Genomic DNA, 17,597 nt, shown 5'->3' with positions numbered 1-17,597 from the left:
GGGGTTCTGTTAAGATTTTTTATTACATGAATAATCTTTGGACTTTACTTACTTCCTCTTTCTCAGGTTTCACTCTTGAGTCACAGGCACAGCGCATCCGCTGCAGTTAATGTTTAATAACAGCTAATCTTATGCTAACAGACCACAAGCCTCATTATTGTAACGCTAGTTTTGTTCTCTTGTGTCTCTCAGGGAGCGGCCTAATGTAACCCAACAAGGTTTCACTGCCTCAGTGTCCGTACGATGACCAAATGTTAATAAGTAGAAAGTCCTACATAGTAAATGTGCAAATAATCTTTTTCCAACAAAATTTGTGCATATATAAAAGTTATGCTAACTGGGAAGTAATGCCATGGATATGGGAATTGTCATGTCAACATCTTAGTCAGATGATGTTAAATCACGTTAAGTGAATATTTTTCCTTTAACATAACTGGACCTACACACCTAGACTTCTGTTCAGTTATGCAATCTATTGAGACACAGTTTGACTATGAATCGACCATCAGAGACCTGAAAAGAAACAAGTGACATGACTGTCATTTTAAATTATGCAGCATTTTCCAGTTATTATTTTGTGGCATTAGAAAGAAACAATGTTGAAGACTTCCTAGCATCCTGCTGACTTTAACCACAAAAAACCCTAACTGAGCATATTTGGTAAATGAGGTTACAGAGAACATATAAAAGCTTTAATTGACTTTAATTAAACATTACCACTAAAATGTTTATCGCTAAACTGAGAGAAACAACAGACGTAGGCAAACTTCTCGTTGCTGTTTCACAATAAAAGCCTCGTTAAAGTAGCAGGAAGTAGTTGATAGCTGGTTAGTCATAGTGCAGAAACAATTAACTGATTTGTTCATTTAAAAAAAAAAAAAGTGACGAGTCACTGCTTTTCTCTGTATTACGTTCATAAACTGAACCCCTTGTTGTTCAGGACTGTGTCAGGAAAAACAAGAAATATGACGACTTCGTTTTGGAATTTGGGAAGTTGTGATGACTTTTTTGTCAGCAAAAAAAAAGTACATATTAAAGTTACCAATTTCTTACCCACAGGATTCTCTGAAACTATCGTGGGTTGACGGAAGAAAACTTTGCACATTTTAAAGCTAAAATGCAATCTGGTGCACTTTGAGAGCAAAATTAAGAGGCTATAGAAGTATGAAGAACTTTGTGCTCTGATAGACAATTGTGTGCTCTCCCGCTGGGAGCCAACACCGACACCCCGGTGCTGGTGGACCAGGACGTATTGCTGGAGAAAAGGGAGGCACGGGAGAACCAGAACCAGGACTAAGAACAGACCCTGCTGCAGTAAAATGAGAGGTTTTCTAAAGGGAGTCTGGTACACAGAACCACTACCACTTTAGTCCACAGGGACCAACAAAACCAACACAGACTTCCTTTAAGTTATGAGTTAATAATCATCTATTTCAGGGCTTGTAGCTTTGGTTAAAAACAAGTCGTCTCCACATTTGGATATATTCCACCTTTCTGTGAGGTGAAGAGCCTCTTACCTTAAACCTTAAACCTTAAACCAAGGCTCAGCCAACGCATGAACCCTGCCCTCCACTTCAGCCTCCAGCTAAGCCAAAGAAACCCCCTACTGTACACAAATACACATTCTCATTACGTCCGACAAGAAACACACAAAACAGGGCATAACAAGGCCAAACATTATGCTAATTTTACACAACAATGTCCTGTACTGTGCTGTCCCTGACATTATAAACGGGTCTGACAGGAGGAAGTGCTGGAAAGGCAAATCATGTGCGGTGAGCTTTATCTGGCAGCAGCAGCACAATGTCGAGGTACAGATCCCCCTCCCCCCCTCACCCCCTTGCTTTCTGTTTCCTGTTAACCACCCACCTCCTCCATTGTGATGAGTGTAATTAAAGACAGAGCTTTAAGAGAAGTCTGGTTTACACTCAGGTTTGTGATTTCCCCACACAGAGAACGCTCACAAAGCACAAAGGGACGGGACGGAGCAAAAACAAGGACAAACATGACGAGAGGAACACACAGAAAAAAAGGTTAAGCGAGAGCCAAGATGTCCATTACATGCTTTGCTGCAACGCTGGAATCTGTTGCACCAACTGACCTCGTCCTCCCGGCTCTCAAACAAGCCGGCCGGCAGCAGCTGAGCTCCTCGCTCACTGTGTTAACGTGGGGGAAATAATCAAGCATGTTTGGGGCTGTTTTTCTCCCATCAAGCCCCCCGGGGGGGCTTCACACTGAAACACACTTCACAGCTGGTGACGCTGACCTCTTCGTGAACCTTTGGGGAAAGCTTGTGAGAAAAACCTCTTTCAGTACAAATCAAGAGTAATTATCTTGATATTCTACTATTTTTAAAGACAGTAAATGCCTTTTTCGTGTTATTAATTTGCACATCAATGTATTTCTTAATACTGTTGAGCACTTTCACACCGAATGTGAATATTTCGTGGCGGAAACGCTTCATCAAGATGGCAAACTTTATTACTCCTTTCAACCTCAACGAAGGCAGCGGAGACCAGATCCACTCCTTCCATTCTTACCTTTCACAATAAAAGCCCTAGACATATATTTGCACGTGAGAAATTCGCCTTTTCTTGTCGTTTATTTGTCACCCTGGGCCAGAAACGTCCCCAACAAAGCAACATAAGAAAATATACAGGCAGAGGGCAGCAGGGTCTCTGCAGATTAAGACACCAACACACACTTCTAGAGGGTCACAAGTAATGATCGATCGGGATTACTTCTGTATCAGTCTATACACTGTTTTTGCTGTTCTCTTAAGAATTACTGGATAATCTACCTCATCAGCGAGAATCAAAATCATCGACGTAGTACACATTGCCGTAATATCTGAGTACACAGGGTGAAAAATGATGGGAACCACACATTTAAGCAAATAATCAATACAAAAATTACACATTCACAGGTTCAAGCTTCTTCAATTTTAGGATTTGCTGATTTTGTCCTTTTTATACGATTGAAACTAAATATTTTGAGGTAAAGTTTGGTCTGTCGGTCAGACAGCAAAACCCCTAAACAGTAGAGGGACGTCCTCATGAGCTCTAGGGCCTTTTTCTTACAAATGGACTTCTTAGAAAATTAGTAATTTGTTCAAATTTAGTTTCAGTAAACATCATGCAGAAATAAGGTTATAAAAAGTCATACGTGCTCATTTATACAAAAACATATTTTCTTTCTTAAATGTGAGTCATTCCTTTTCTATTAGTGACATTATGGTAATAATTAGTGTTAAATGTATGAAAGAACTATTATCTAGAAATATAAATTTTTAACCCTTTTACTGTAGTTTATATTAGGGTTAGTTTAGGACACTAAGGAAAGCCTTTTCTTCAATAACAGCACGGCACCGGCACATGGTTGTGACCTTTATCAATCACATCGGACCAGCTGGCGTTAGAGACAAAACTGTGCAAATACCAGCAGAGGGCTGAAAAAATAGAAAACCAAGCCGGCCTGAGAAAGTGAGAGACAGGTAGGCCTGGAGTGTGTGTGTGTGCATGTGTGTGTGTGTGTGTGCTGTGTCAGCTCTCAGCCACTGACGGGTTTCGTCACCGTGACCGATTCAAAAACTGATCCCGAGGCTGTGACGGATATCCACCCGGGAAGAGTAACTTGTGGTCTCAGGTTTCACAGACGGCCAGGTGAGAGACTGTGGAGGAGGGGCGGGGCCTGCAGGCCCTTTATGGAGCACCGATCCCTCTTCCCTTTCATTCCCACATTCTCAACTGTTGACTGTGTGCGAGTCCTGGGAGGCCTCGGCAGGTAACGTTTACACAGCAAACAGAATACGGCCTGCAGCGGGGCAGACGTGGACCTCGAAGGCATCACCATGACACCTCCATGTAAATCTACAGTGAAACTCTAACAGTGACCTACCGTATCAAAGCAATGCATTCTGGGATTCATAACCCAACCGTTTCTTTTCACAGTTATTTACTGCTTACCACCGACACATTACTGTACATTTAGATTACAATAAGTTACTGTATTTTTCCCAGACAGGAGATATACTGTACATGCTGCCACTGACATGTTGTGATTACAGTAGCTCACTGGAGATATTGCTGCCAGTAATTTACTGTAATTGGACGGTTTGGTTTGGCTGGTTTACATATACTGGATGAATCGTCATTACATTTAGCACAGACATTCATCAAGGAATAACTGAAACCCTGACGTTTCATCTGGAGTCGCCAACTAGCCTCAGTCGCCTGAGCACAGATCGTATCACTCTTGGGCCACATTGTTCTCCTCGAAGCAAAACAATGTGCGGACACGAGATTACATAATATTCATTGCAGCAGCGGCTGTACACAACTGTTTGGAAACAGGAAATTACAGGCAAATGGCCAGAGCTCGAGGAGGAACTGAGCCGGTCTCGCAGTGAAGAGTGACATTGAGAGGATGGAGCTTACAACTGATGTAGCTACAGTTAGAATGTTTTACACCATAAAAACTGTGGTGATCCAACTTTAACAACTAGACAGCATTAATGCGGATCTCCTGATCGTGTATGTTGTACCGGTTATCAGCCCTCAATAAAGATCACATCTATTTGCCACTTGCCCGATTGTGCAGCTGCATGAGGCATTGCACTTGCCCGAACACAGAGTTTACTTGCCCCACCCAAGCAGGGAAGCGTTAATGTCGAGCCCTGCCGTTAACATGAATTTACCTAATCAACTTGTCATGAGTGTTGTGAGTGCGATAACATCCTTTATCTCTAACCCTAAGGATGAAAGACTCTCCTGCATGATGGAGTAAAGATAAACAGAGATTATCTCTGTTTGCTGTGAAGGATTATCTCGCTCTGGCACAGCCGTCTGTTTATGCAAACGGTTCCTTTTGAGGGAGGATAAAACACGGAGACGCTCCACAATCCAGCACACTTCCCAAACTTGAAAGAAGCAGTGACGCAAGTAGTGACAGGGTGCGTTGAAACGTGTCAAAACTTAATACATGGTGATAAGTTTACGGCTTTTCTGTGTCGGTCTGCAGCTGAAAGGCTGATCCAGTCTGAATACTGTAATAGCTGCATGCCAAAGTCACACTACAGTATTTAGCTACGACAGCAGCACGGAGAAGCGCTCTTACAGTAGGAGGTACAATAGTCTCAAAGATGCAAACACAGAAGCACCCATATGTTAAAATCACGGGTTCCTGCAGGTAGAGTATCCCGGTCAGTACTGGGATCTCTATTCCCAGTATACAACCCAATTTCTCACTACTTTATAAATGGCATCAAACTCAATGTAAGCAGACGGATCTCAAAGCTACGGTTGGAAATCTTCTTCAAAAATGCTTCAATATATTAAAAATATCTGGTATCTGTGGCTATTAATAATAATAACAATAATAAGCCCGTCCAATAACTTCCTTTGGCCCAGAATAAAACGATTGGATGGGCTACCTGCCTAAAGACAACTGTGAATACCAACAACTATCATTCATTCATTCATTTTGTCTACAAAAAACAACAAGACACAAACGATTACATTTCTCCAGATTATCTCAGTAAAGAGCTTGTTTTCTTTCCTCACAGGCGTTCTCCTCGTAACTGGTTCATTTATACGTTTCACATCTCAGTTTTTGTGCATCATCCATATATACAAAATCAATATCTATTTTTATGTTAAAATACAGACTTCCATTATGATCATTTTAGGGGAGTGGCTTTGGAGGGGGGGCCTGAAGGGGCGGGACTTGGCAACTTTCTTGCTAGATTTAGCAACTTTTGGAACCAATTAATGCTGCCAGCTGCTTTCACTGGGAAAGAGTTGGCAACACTGCTGTGTTTTTAGGTTGGATCATTTAAAAACTCTACCAACCGTCGCTTTAAAAGGAGTGTTTTAATTCATTTTGATTTAAAGAAAACAACAAAGAAAACTAAATGTAAACCCAAGAAATCAAATAATTCCAAAACAAAGCAATAGAAATATCTAACTGTCAACTGTCAATGACGTAACCCAATAGAAATACAGCCGTGCTGTTTGTGCCATTCGTCCAAACAGCATCAACGATCTCGCCGCGGGGTCAATGCTGATCATTCTTTAGTGTCACTTACTTTGACACACACACACACTTTTTAAAAAGTGGATTTGTTTTCTGTGACTCTGCCATTTGTCAACAGTCACTGAAAACAGATCGTATTTCTTTCAGTTTAGCTGTCACGCAAACACGGTGACGATGTGACATGACTGTACTGTTTAGAGAACGCCGTCAGGTCAACAGCATTGTTAACCTGAATAAGCTCTTTAATGTCCGTTTGTAGTGATGTGTTGTTTATTGTCTTATCTGTTGTACAGTTTATTTGTGTTTGAATGTTACCTCGGGTTTGTCTTTACGTCTTTCTGTTATAGATTGTGTTCTGCTTTCACTTTGTCAACTCTGCTTTTAAAAAGGTTTAATATAAAAAAGTTATTATTATTATTATAGTCAGCAAACTCAATAAAGATGCAATGCATCTGTGTCATAACACTGAACAGACTCATATTTAAACACTCTAAATAAGATATTTACAGTCCTGGTCCCAGGCTCGCCATCATGAAGTCACAATATCTTGAAGTGATACTGAACCAAACATACAAAAGACATAAAACATGTTAATAAAAATATAACAGGTTTTTTCTCACCATGCTATTTTGTTTGCACTGCTGTTCTCTAATAAGTAACTGATGTGTACACAGATAGAATCACGAGGCTTTGTTCTGTCGGCAGGATGCAGTGCAGATTCATGTAACTCATTTGCATATTGTGTATTTTTTTCTTAATCAAACTGCAGCTCCGCTCGAGTATTTTTCAGCACAAAGAACCGAGAGTTTGCCATCGCAGCCTCAATCTGTCTTTATGTTTCTCCCGCAAAGACGCCACAGTCACAACCCGACGGGAAAAGGAGTGTTTCCAGTTATTCATCAGTCTGCTCAGGAGCATGCAAATACCAATGTAAATAAGGGTATTCTGTTAAAACACAAATGTAGACACCTCGACTGTACTACGGTATATTTAGAATAGTTAAATAGTCTCTGAGTGTGGAAGGTTTCGCACCACTAAAGTGTAAAAGTCACGTATATTTCAAAACAACCCTAAAACTGGTGTTTTAATCAGAACAGACTCCACCAGAGAGAGTCGGGGTGTATTTTGATTATTTGGTCGTTCTTTTAAAGTACTTATAAGACCATCAATTTACAAAAGTGGATATATTTTCCCTCAAATCCGTAAACTTTGAGGAAATTCCATGGTTACAGTGAACCCTGTCATTTAAAGAAATTACACAAAACACTAATTAGACAGCGTTTTACCTCCCGACCTGAATGTGAACCACCCTCTCAGAAAAAGGAAAACGCACACACACTGCTCTGTATGGCGTCCCCACAGTGATGGAGGAAGGATGAAGACCATCAGTGACGAGGTACATGAGAGGAGGAGGAGGAGGAGGAGGAGGAGGGGAAGCTCAACACAAACACACTGGAACTAGTTTCTAAAGGTCGTTAGTTTCACGTCAAAGTCCACCACCTGTTATTTCTACTGCTGATATCTGAATGATTTTTTTTACTGTAGCGTGATTTATTCAAATTAAAGTATTTTATTTACATTGTACTTTTAAAGTCTTTTTGTGCACATTCTTGTGCTGCTTTTATGTTTTGGTGACCCGTCATAAAGACAATGTTCCACCCTGGTGGACGTTAAAGTTCTATGCTATGCTATGCTATGCTATGCCTGCTTGATTACGTAACTAATCGTTTTTTTGCTGTTCGTCTCTGTTCGTTGATTTGTCGTTTTTAATGGAGCAAATCAGATATCACAATATTTCTGACCAAATACCTCGATATCGATATTGTAGAGTTGACTATTTCACGAAATATTTACACATTGAGTTTTTTTAAAATAAATAATCATCAGTAATTTGGATATAATGACAAAGTGGGTAAAGACAAATAAGACGTTTTTTAAACAAGATGTTAATTCATTCATTCAGCAAGTTAAATAAGTTCATTGTGATTGTGATTCGTAAAATGCGATGACATCACTGGAACCAGTGGGTCCAGTGATGCTGCTACACCAGACGGACCAGGTCACTCAATCAACCCTCCCACCCCACCCCCATTTCAACCTCATTAGCTCCTGAGAGTGCACATAACATATAATATACTATCTTGTAAAATAAAAAATACTCCTCTTAATGTGAGTGATGAAGTGGTGAAGTTTCATGGTGATATCTATGAGGTCATGTGTTCACCTGTAGAGTCTTCTTAATGTGAGTGATGAAGTGGTGAAGTTTCATGGTGATATCTATGAGTTCATGTGTTCACCTGTAGAGTCTCTAAATGTCTGTAATGGAACTAAACGTCTCTTTAAAGGACGTTTCCTCTAAATGAGTTTGTTCTCAGACTCTGATGATAAATCTCCACTTCAGCAGCTCTTACATTCACCAAACTTCACTCGTTCATTCCTCTCTGTGTGCTGAAGGTTCACACAGAGGGGTTTGTTCACACAGCACTCAGAAGAGGATTTATACAACATTTTAGTTTTATACAACATTTTAAAACATGGAGAGAAAAAAAACACCTGCACAGTGAGTGATTTACAACCGGCCTCACGTCACCGCACACGGGTGACAGGAGAGGAGGAAGAGACAAATGGGACAGAGGTGGCGAAGCGGTCACGACATCCTGACTGTTGTACATGTGATGTAACGCGGGCGAATCCACGGGGAACCGGCCTGAGACAGTTTGTTGTGCAGCGACGGAGGAGGGAATGTGCGGTGAGCACGGATCAATAAACAGACGAATCGTCAGGAGAACATGTCAGACTGCATTCCCACAGATGGAAGCAGCGAACACAGAAACACAGTCGAATGCACAAAGATAGAAGGTCAGTTTGTCAAGAGGGTACACATCAATGAATCCATCAGCTGATCTTAAAGAGACAGTACTGGCAATTTATGATAATCGATGAGTCCTTTATCATGGAAAGACAAAAAGCTGATTTCAGCTCCCTCAATGTGACACTTTGTAGCGTTTTTGTTGATCGGACAAAATCAGCAATTTGAAAATATTATAGATTAAACAAATTAGCAAAAAAAATATTAGCAGATTAATTGGTTTCTTCCGTTTTTCCCCATTTAAAGGGGCTTTCTTTGGGGTGAGTTTTTACTTTTTATAGCAACACAACCACTCAGTTAGGTTTAGGAAAAGATCGTCGTTTGGGTTGAAATAACCGCGGAAGTGCCGTTACTGAAGTACAAAAGTACACAAGTACTTCAGTAACGATGAATGAAAGATCACCGTCTGTTGGACCCATCCACCTCCACTACCACCCGCCTGGTGTGTGGTTTCTTTCGTAGGTATTGCTACAAATGCCGGATCAGACCAGCCCGCCCCATAACCTGAAGCACACATCTCGTATTGAGAAAGCAATAAAGAGACAGAACAGATCGCAGAGCATTCAAATATGACGCGATAGCCTCGTCGGCTTGATGGCAACATGAAAATGAGCGCGATAACACAGAGTTTGCATCTGTCTGCTGAGAGAAAGAGAAAGTGCAGTCATCAGTCACTGTAAAACAGTGACGGAGCCACAATGTGTTCCTGCAGCTGCACCCTCACACACTCTGCTGTGCACCTGTCAGAGGCATTCCCATCATACCAGTGTGCATCCACACACACTCCCAGCATCCCCCCCGGCGTCCCCCTAACTGTAAACTTGTTTTTCTCTCGTAGATACAGAGTTAAATCGCTCCAAACCAGCTGAAGGAAACTTCTTTTCTTTTTTTGCAGCATTTCAAAAGTTCTCTTAAAATTTGCTTGACATTTGAATGAAAACATGACTAGTGTACGGACCTTTATCTATATTTATAAGTAATGGTTTTATATTTTGGTTCAAAATAAGATTTACTTATGATGGCTTGTATTTAGGATGAACATGATTATTGCTTCCTCCCGTCTTTTTACCCCGAATACTAATTATGCACTTATTAGCCAAAAGAATGCTAACTCAGTAGCCATTAGCCTGTCGAAACATAATTCTATGACACGTTTACTTTCATTGAGCAAAGTGAAATCAGCACCAGCTCACTGGGTTTGCTCAAAAACTGCAAATTCCACCCCGACACGCACACTTCTTGAGGGGGAACCCTGGCTGACACCGCTGACGTGGTGAGAAAAGGGGAAATCATGAACATGAAGAGAGTTTAGAGACATTCTGTCACTTCTTTTTTTGTTTATTAATTTCAAACGAGAGCACAGACTGAGGTGTCAGGTGGAGGAACAATGCGTTCAGACTAACTGGGTCATTCCAGGAGTTTCCTGGAGATCACAGATAGATGATAACAACAGAGCAGGTGAGAGTAGCGGAAAGAACTGACACTCAGCTATTTCTTCTCCGATTAATCAGAGCAGCGTGCACCGTCGCAGCAGCACGGACTCCGGCAGTCACACACCGGAACAGGTTGCTATGACAACTGTGGTTTTCTGTGGCAACAGTGGGAAACACTCAAATCAACTGAGCGACCGAGTCACTTCCTGTCACGCACAATCCTTCCTCTTTTGAAGCTGCGAGCCCAGCAGAGGTTCCAACCCACAGTCACTGACAGATAGAGTGTGTGTGTGTGCTGAGTAACAGACCTCAACAACTCCCTTTTACAAATTCCAAATACTAAATGATGGAAGTTTGAATATAAAGTTACGTTCTACAATCGTTCACACATCACAGGAAACATTTTTATAATTATTTTATCTCCTCGTCGAGGAAATCGCATCTCAAAACTCTCAGAAACATTTCAGGAAATCACATCCATGAACTGTGTTACTTCTTTCTTTTTTGTCCCTCAAAACCTTTAATCTTATTTTCAAAAGAAGCCAAAGACAAAGAAACCGTACTTTCACTATATAATTCAATCCCCTCAAGGTTTCAGCGTCCTGCAGAGCTCCAGCCAGCTCGCCGGGGCCAACCGTCCTGCAGCTCTTACCGTTTGGCTTCCTCCAGGTGACACAGGTACTCGTAGGCCATGTTCTGCTGCCGCTGCTCGTCCATCTCCTCCGCCGTGAGCCGCTCCACGCCATCCAGGACGGCTGGGGGCAGAAAAAACAGGAATGGATGCAAGCAATGTAAGAAACATATGGCTGAATTTACACCGAAAGAGCAGAAAGAGTAATTGATGAGAGAAAACGGCTGTTTATTGACTTCTTCCTGGTTGCATAACCAGGAGAAACTTTCCATCCAGCCCCCCCGGCGCTCCTCATATATACACAGGAGGTGTTTTACAAAGGCAACCAGCCTCATTCATTAGTGGCCAGCTAACACATGAGCTCATTGTGGCTGTATGAGGGCATGGCTTTGTCTGCATGCTTATTAATACACTGAAAACACAAAAAACAATGCAAGGTATGGGGGGGGGGGGGGGGGGGGGGGGGGGGTTAGGGTGCTGTGAGATTGCAGAGTGGAGCCGCCTGCAGAGAAATGTTCCCCACTGAAGTTTTTCCTCCCAATTTATGGAGAGAGGGGGGGTAGGGGGGTCATTTCAGCCTCCTGTCACATCTGAGGTGGGAGAGCTCTGGCGACATCATCAACAGGTCTATCCTGATTTTAACTAAGATCTCACACTATGGAAACTTGACAAACGTACTCTTATGCAGAAGTTTTACCTCAAAAATCCTCTAAAAGTAAAAAGAAAGACGTGCCAGCTATGCAAAATACTTCTTGTTTTCCATATTTGCTGGATAAAATGAGTGTAAAGTGTTATTGTGCAATCCAAATCAACTTTGCTCCCACAATCATTTAGATGCGTTTCTTTAGATCCATGGGCGGTGGTTTTTGAGTATTTCCTTTTTTATTTAAAACTGAAATACAAAACTTCTTCATTTAGAATATTCTGCCTTATTTTCAACATTTGGCACAAAGTATGTAACTTGTAGTTATTTTTAAAAAAAAGAAAGAAAAAAAAGTTGTGTAAACTCTAAAAGCAGGCCTCGTTCCTTCTCCACCCTGCGCTGCATTAGAATAAAAACGCGGAAGTCATAATTAAGCTGCAACCATGCTGTCAGGAATAAAATAAAAAACGACTCCGCGCGCTTTGTAAGAAACAACTTTCCTGAAGTTTTGGGAGCGTTTGCATGAAGCAGAGCGCTGATCCGGGAGCTGTGAGGGTAAAGGGGTGGAAGCCGCCCGCCTGGCATCTCAAGGTGAGCACAAGAAGAAGAAAAACTTACAGCCATATCTCGGCCGGAGCCCGTCTGTCTCGTCAGAAGTTGACATCCTCCTCTCTGCGCTCCGCGCTTCGCTTCAGTACAACACAAAAACAACTCAAAGTTGACGCACGGTTTTGGACACTTTGGTTCCCAAACTCTCCGCAACAAATAAAAAAGCACTAGACAGCGACAGAAACCCGGGAGGACCTCTCGGCCCTGTAGTTCCTCTCTGCGCAGCTTGACTGGAGAATTTTTCGTCTTCTTCAAACCTCACTGATGTCACTGGGTGTGTTCTTCCTAATCCTGAAGTATGCGTTTCAGGAAACGGAGCTCTGCGGCCTCCAGAGCGGCCAAAACTGCAGGCGCAGCGACCCCTGCTGGCCGATAGAGACATGAGCCTGGAACCGGTTTCCAAACGGTGGTCCGAGGACCTTCACCGGGGCAGGATGTGTGGTTCACGTTCCAAAACATACTAAAAAAATGAATGAAATCAATATCATGGAAACAATTGAGTTGAACAGTTAACTGAGTATAAAAGTAAACTTTATTTAACATTTTGTGGGGCGGATTGAACAACTCATGACGAATGTTTCATTAGAGGAGGTTCAGTGTTTAGAAACAGATTACATTTTAATTTAGATTAAGTGTTCAGATTACAACAAATAAGTAATTATAATCAGACCAGAATCCATCTTTAGAAATTGGGCAATCAGATTATAATTAAATTGTCAAGATATAATAGGCCCTTCTTTAAGCCCCGCCCCTCGCTGCCACTCTGTCAGAGCTACGTTACCATGAGACCACACTGTCACTAACGCGCTCCCTAAATTAACGATGCCTCATTTACATATTTAAACATAACATTTGAGAAAACTTGCAATATAAAACATAAGTGTATTGATGTAATGAGTTTTCACGGTGATGTTTATTAGTTAACACTGATTAACTCATTAATAATGATGACTTTAGGCAGATAAATAATGTATTCATTGTAATAAATGATGGTGTTTTAATGAGTTTCTTGGCGCTTTAAGGTGTTTAATAAAGAGTGAAAACCTAATTTAGGCCATGTCACGTGACCAGGTGTCTCCTGTGTTTCATCTGAACTCCTGATGGAACTGTTTTCTGGAGAGCTCGGCCTCATGCAGTCGTGTTCAAATGTTCTAACTGTAACTAATACAACAGGAGTGTTGTTGGGTTTATCCACCTCTGCAGACTACACTCTCCTGCATGTGAGTCCTGCATGTGGCCTCTCGGGTCCGTATAAGAGAGCATGCAGGTCCGGTGGGTGGAGGGAGAATCTCCAGTGGACCTGCTGCGACCCCTCTTCTTCTTCTCCAGTCCTGACCTGCCTCCTCCTCTTCCTCCACCCACCACCAGGACCAGCACCATGGACAGCTCCGGGACGCTCCGCGGACTGCTGTTTGTCGGCCTGCTGTGCGTCATGTGTCGCGGCCAGTCGTCCCAGGAAGTCTCCGCAGAGGACTTCGGACTGGACAAACCCGAGCCGGCCGCAGACAGAGACCTGGTCAGTATGTGAACAGCTGCACTGTTGTTAGTTTATGGAGGAATCCACGGATTGAGATCACCGACGACACTTTGGTCACGTTTCCCGAAATGTTGGCAGAATAAATAACCTTTTTTTAAAGGGTTTTTGCAAAGATGTGTTTCAACATTTCAACGTTTCTTTTATTTGCATTCCATAGGAAAACCAAATGCATCCTGTTATTTAGTTCAGCTTTAGAGGTTTAGAGGAACGTGCAGAAAACATTTCAAATAACTGTTCAATTTGTGTTTTTAAAGGAAGACACTACAGATGAGAAGTGTCAAAATAAATAACTAATGGATATCAACATGAAACTTCTACAGTTGGTTACTCACATTAAGACAATTGTTTTTTGTATTACAAGTTTTCTAAAATGTTATGTTTCAATATGCAAATGAGGCATTATCCGATGGTAACTTTTGGTGAATTTAGGAGAAATCTACAGGAGCACAAAGACAAAGAGATAAAATAAACATCTAAATGTGTATTTTTGATGTTTTTTCCCCCACTAGACTGATAGAGATACATGGACTTTTATTGAAAATATTCACTGACAAACCTTTTAAACTCAGTGCAGCTGTTCATGTTCAAACCCACATTGTGTTAACTCCAAGTCAACCGAATGTATCCGGTGGGAAAATGATGAACAAGACATCTAGAATATCTACTTTAGCTATGAAAAACACGCCATCTTGGGTTTAAAGGTGTCTTATAGCTTCAACGAAGAGTTATAGATTATACTTGTGATACTTAGGGGGATATTTAAGAGTTAATAAGATGCACGTGCTCTGGTTTGACACTTTCTCCTTGCTTTCTGACAGATGGAAGCGCTGGAGGCTCTGCTGGGCAGGATGCGTAATCGGATTCCCTCCACGGAGAAAAGAGGAAGCATCGCACTAGTAACTTCACTTTATTCTCTGTATTCACGTGACGCAGCTCTTAATGCACCTTCAATGCATTTCCTGATACTGAACGGCAGAATGTAATTTAGTGATCTGTTGAACAAAACTCCACAGATGTTTAATTAAGCCGGTTAGCAAAAGATACCACGCCAGTAATTAAAAGTTAACAAGAAAATGCCAACAACAGTCTTTCACTCAATGCAATTACAGACTGATCAAGATATCGCTGCCCAGCTCTAATTAGAGGAGGGGGGGGGCATTAATGGTGAGGCCTGTGCTAGAATGTGTCTTTATGTCACACACATTAACACAAATCACATGAAGGGAATATAAAATACATGGATATACATTACGTCGTTGCCAAACATCACTGCACTTTCTGGAGTTTTTGCAACCTTTTTCTATACAAAGTACCTGACTGTATACGTGTGAGTAACCTCCCCCCCCCCCTCCCTCAGTGTGGGATGGGTGCCCGATGCGCCATGAAGTTCGGGCCTCGCATCGGGAAGCTCTGTGACTGCGGCAGAGGAGCCAACTGTAACTCCTACCTGCTCAAGTGCATCTGAAGCACTGAGGACTTTTTGAGGCATTTTTTTTTCTTCTCACGAACTCAGCGTCTCCAAACATCCTTCACAGCATCGGCACTGACAACAAACCGTGACTCTCATCCCGCTGTCATGTCGTCATTCATACCCATCATGCATTGTTGTTGTTTTGGCAGCTGTTGCCTGAGGATGAGCATGGATTTGTATTGGTGACTTCTTGTTTACTGTAAGCATGTGAAGTATTTCATGTTCAATAAACGCATTTATCAACACATGTTTTGGTTGGATTTCTTTCTTTATGTTGACGTCGTTTAGGTTACATTTAATTGGCCCTTTGCAAAGTATGCACGGAGCCCACACTCACAAACTGCACTCACTGTGGAAATATGATCTAATTCTTGTAAATTTCAGAGAGCAGCAGACAGAAGGGTCTACAGCATGTGCTTGAAGGATAAATCCAGGATGTCAAACTGATTCATCAGTGAAAACAGGTTCAAAAGATAAAGATAGAAGCTAAAGTGTAAACATGAACCACCACATCACCTTGGGGTCCAATACAAGCTATAGAGACCAAAAGCGTTTATTGTACCAGGCTGTAATGTTGATTTCTGCTGTAAAGTTGCTCATGTCAACATGGAGGTCTTCTGGAGCCACAAGTGTCCGTTTTAAGGAACTGCACTGGTTATGGTCCACTTTTACATACGTAACGTTTTAAAAAGAAGAAGTACAATGTGTGCCACACAAACACCTTCGTTTCAAATCTCTCACACAAACTGCACCAAACGGATGTCGTATCAGGTGTTTCACTATTTTGAATTTTAACATAACACAAATATAAATTAAATCTCTGACCAGGTAACCCAAGTTGACTTGCTGAGTAAAAACCCAATTCAACCGCCACATATTAAAAGCATGATACCAAAAATAAGCATATATTACACACGCACACACATACAAGCTTTGTAATACGTCACAGTAAAGTTAAGCATAACTTTTCCCTTCTCACATCTTTAACTCCACAATGTTCATGAAAAGATGTGAAGGGACTTCCTCAAAACCTTCTATAATTCCATAAAATTCATCTTCTCCATTGACATATTTCCTAACTTTTCTTTATACTTGGTACATTAGAGTTCTTCTACTGCAATAAGACGTTTTCCTTGTAAGACGCCCATGTCTAATGCATATTCCTTTCTTTTCAGTCGGACATCTTCAGGATGTAAATGTAGTCTAAACGTCATGGCTGGTATTGTGATACATTCATATTCGTACAATTCACATCTTTCCAAAGGGTCCTAATGTGTTCATATTCCCAAATATAGTGTAACAAAGTACCTTTAAGAGCATTGCATTTCACACATACTGTATGTCAGTATCATTGTATTTGTGCATAAGGTGCATTATCCACTTGTAATGTAGTACTTTCAGTCGTGTTTTCACTACACGACTGAAGCTTTGAGATCCTTTTTGCTTCCAGGAGTCGTGCGGTATTTTGTGACTGTGACATCAGTTTACCAAACAACAATGAAATAAACTCTCTCCTCCGCTTATGACAGTTGAATGGAATACTACTGCTCGAGGTGCAGCCAAAGGAAACACGTTTTACAAAGGCAAAATATAACTAATAACACAACCCTCAGCATGAGAGATAAACATTTCTGGAGCCAAAACATTTTTTGTTCTTAAAGCTGAAATTGTTTCAGAAACTCTTTTCATAAACTGGCCTTTCTTAAAGTTGGACTCCCCACTGCTGCACACATTAACACCTCAGCTTGTTCATTCACAGTGGTTCTGCTGGGCTTCGCCACAAACTGTGACGGATGAAAGCGAACCGTCCAGCTGTGACAAAAAGCCATGCTTATTCAATATGATTAAAAAATAAAATAGAATTGCTGAGCAGATCCGGCTCGCCGACACATGTGGCATGAAGCCGGCAGATACATGCTTTTCATTTTGTCCCGGAAGTCTTAATCCGCAGAGCCATAAAAGACTGAAGAGCTCATTTAAAAGGGGACAAGCTTTGTGGACAAGATAGGAGACAAACAGCAGTGTAATGTTTCCCTCGCTCAGTGCCTCAGGCAATTTAGCCTGCAATAAAAACAAGTCAATAGTGAATGAAAAGTGTTCATTGTGGAATTCTGCTTGGCTAAAGCATTCCTTGTTTTGTTTTTTTTGCTCTTGGCTGTTGCAGAAAAGAATCAGTTTGGTATCATATTCAATAAGTCATCATATTCCATGCATTGATGAGCACATGCTATTAAATATGAATCTCGTCCTGTTCCTGATAATAACTAGTACATAAGAGTATGTTATATTATTATACAGGTGCAAAGATATATATATATATATATATATATATATATATATATAGAGAGAGAGAGAGAGAGAGAGAGAGAGA

The 17,597-nt window shown here is 41.3% G+C and overlaps 2 protein-coding genes across 3 annotated transcripts in view; one reads left to right on the top strand and one right to left on the bottom strand.

The window, feature by feature from the left end:
- The window catches only part of iqgap1 (IQ motif containing GTPase activating protein 1), a 33,533-nt gene extending 21,054 nt beyond the window's left edge, over window positions 1-12,479 (bottom strand). The window contains exons 1-2 of the mRNA XM_031848490.1: window positions 12,228-12,479; window positions 10,988-11,090 (exon numbers count right to left, since the gene is read on the bottom strand). Of these exons, the coding sequence (XP_031704350.1) occupies window positions 10,988-11,090; window positions 12,228-12,273 (149 nt within the window). The 5' untranslated portion in view covers window positions 12,274-12,479. The remainder of the gene's footprint in view (window positions 1-10,987; window positions 11,091-12,227) is intronic.
- On the top strand, window positions 12,041-15,472 carry cartl (cocaine- and amphetamine-regulated transcript-like). Of its 2 annotated transcripts, XM_031848492.1 has the most exons (4): window positions 12,041-12,200; window positions 13,587-13,734; window positions 14,574-14,651; window positions 15,113-15,472. In XM_031848492.1, the coding sequence occupies exons 2-4, from the start codon at window positions 13,597-13,599 to the stop codon at window positions 15,218-15,220; spliced, it is 324 nt and encodes a 107-aa protein (XP_031704352.1). In that variant the 5' UTR covers window positions 12,041-12,200; window positions 13,587-13,596; the 3' UTR covers window positions 15,221-15,472. The 2 variants fall into 2 exon arrangements, with proteins under 2 accessions (XP_031704352.1, XP_031704351.1); XM_031848491.1 differs by lacking the exon at window positions 12,041-12,200 and having other exon boundaries at window positions 13,514-13,734.
- The last annotated feature ends 2,125 nt before the right edge of the window (window positions 15,473-17,597 follow it).

Source organism: Anarrhichthys ocellatus, unplaced genomic scaffold (genome assembly GCF_004355925.1).
Source record: "Anarrhichthys ocellatus isolate YVR2014 unplaced genomic scaffold, GSC_Weel_1.0 scaffold8, whole genome shotgun sequence".
Classification (NCBI taxonomy): domain Eukaryota; kingdom Metazoa; phylum Chordata; class Actinopteri; order Perciformes; family Anarhichadidae; genus Anarrhichthys; species Anarrhichthys ocellatus.
The sequence above is the reverse complement of the archived record's forward strand: the minus strand, read 5'-3'. Positions and strand labels throughout refer to the sequence as shown.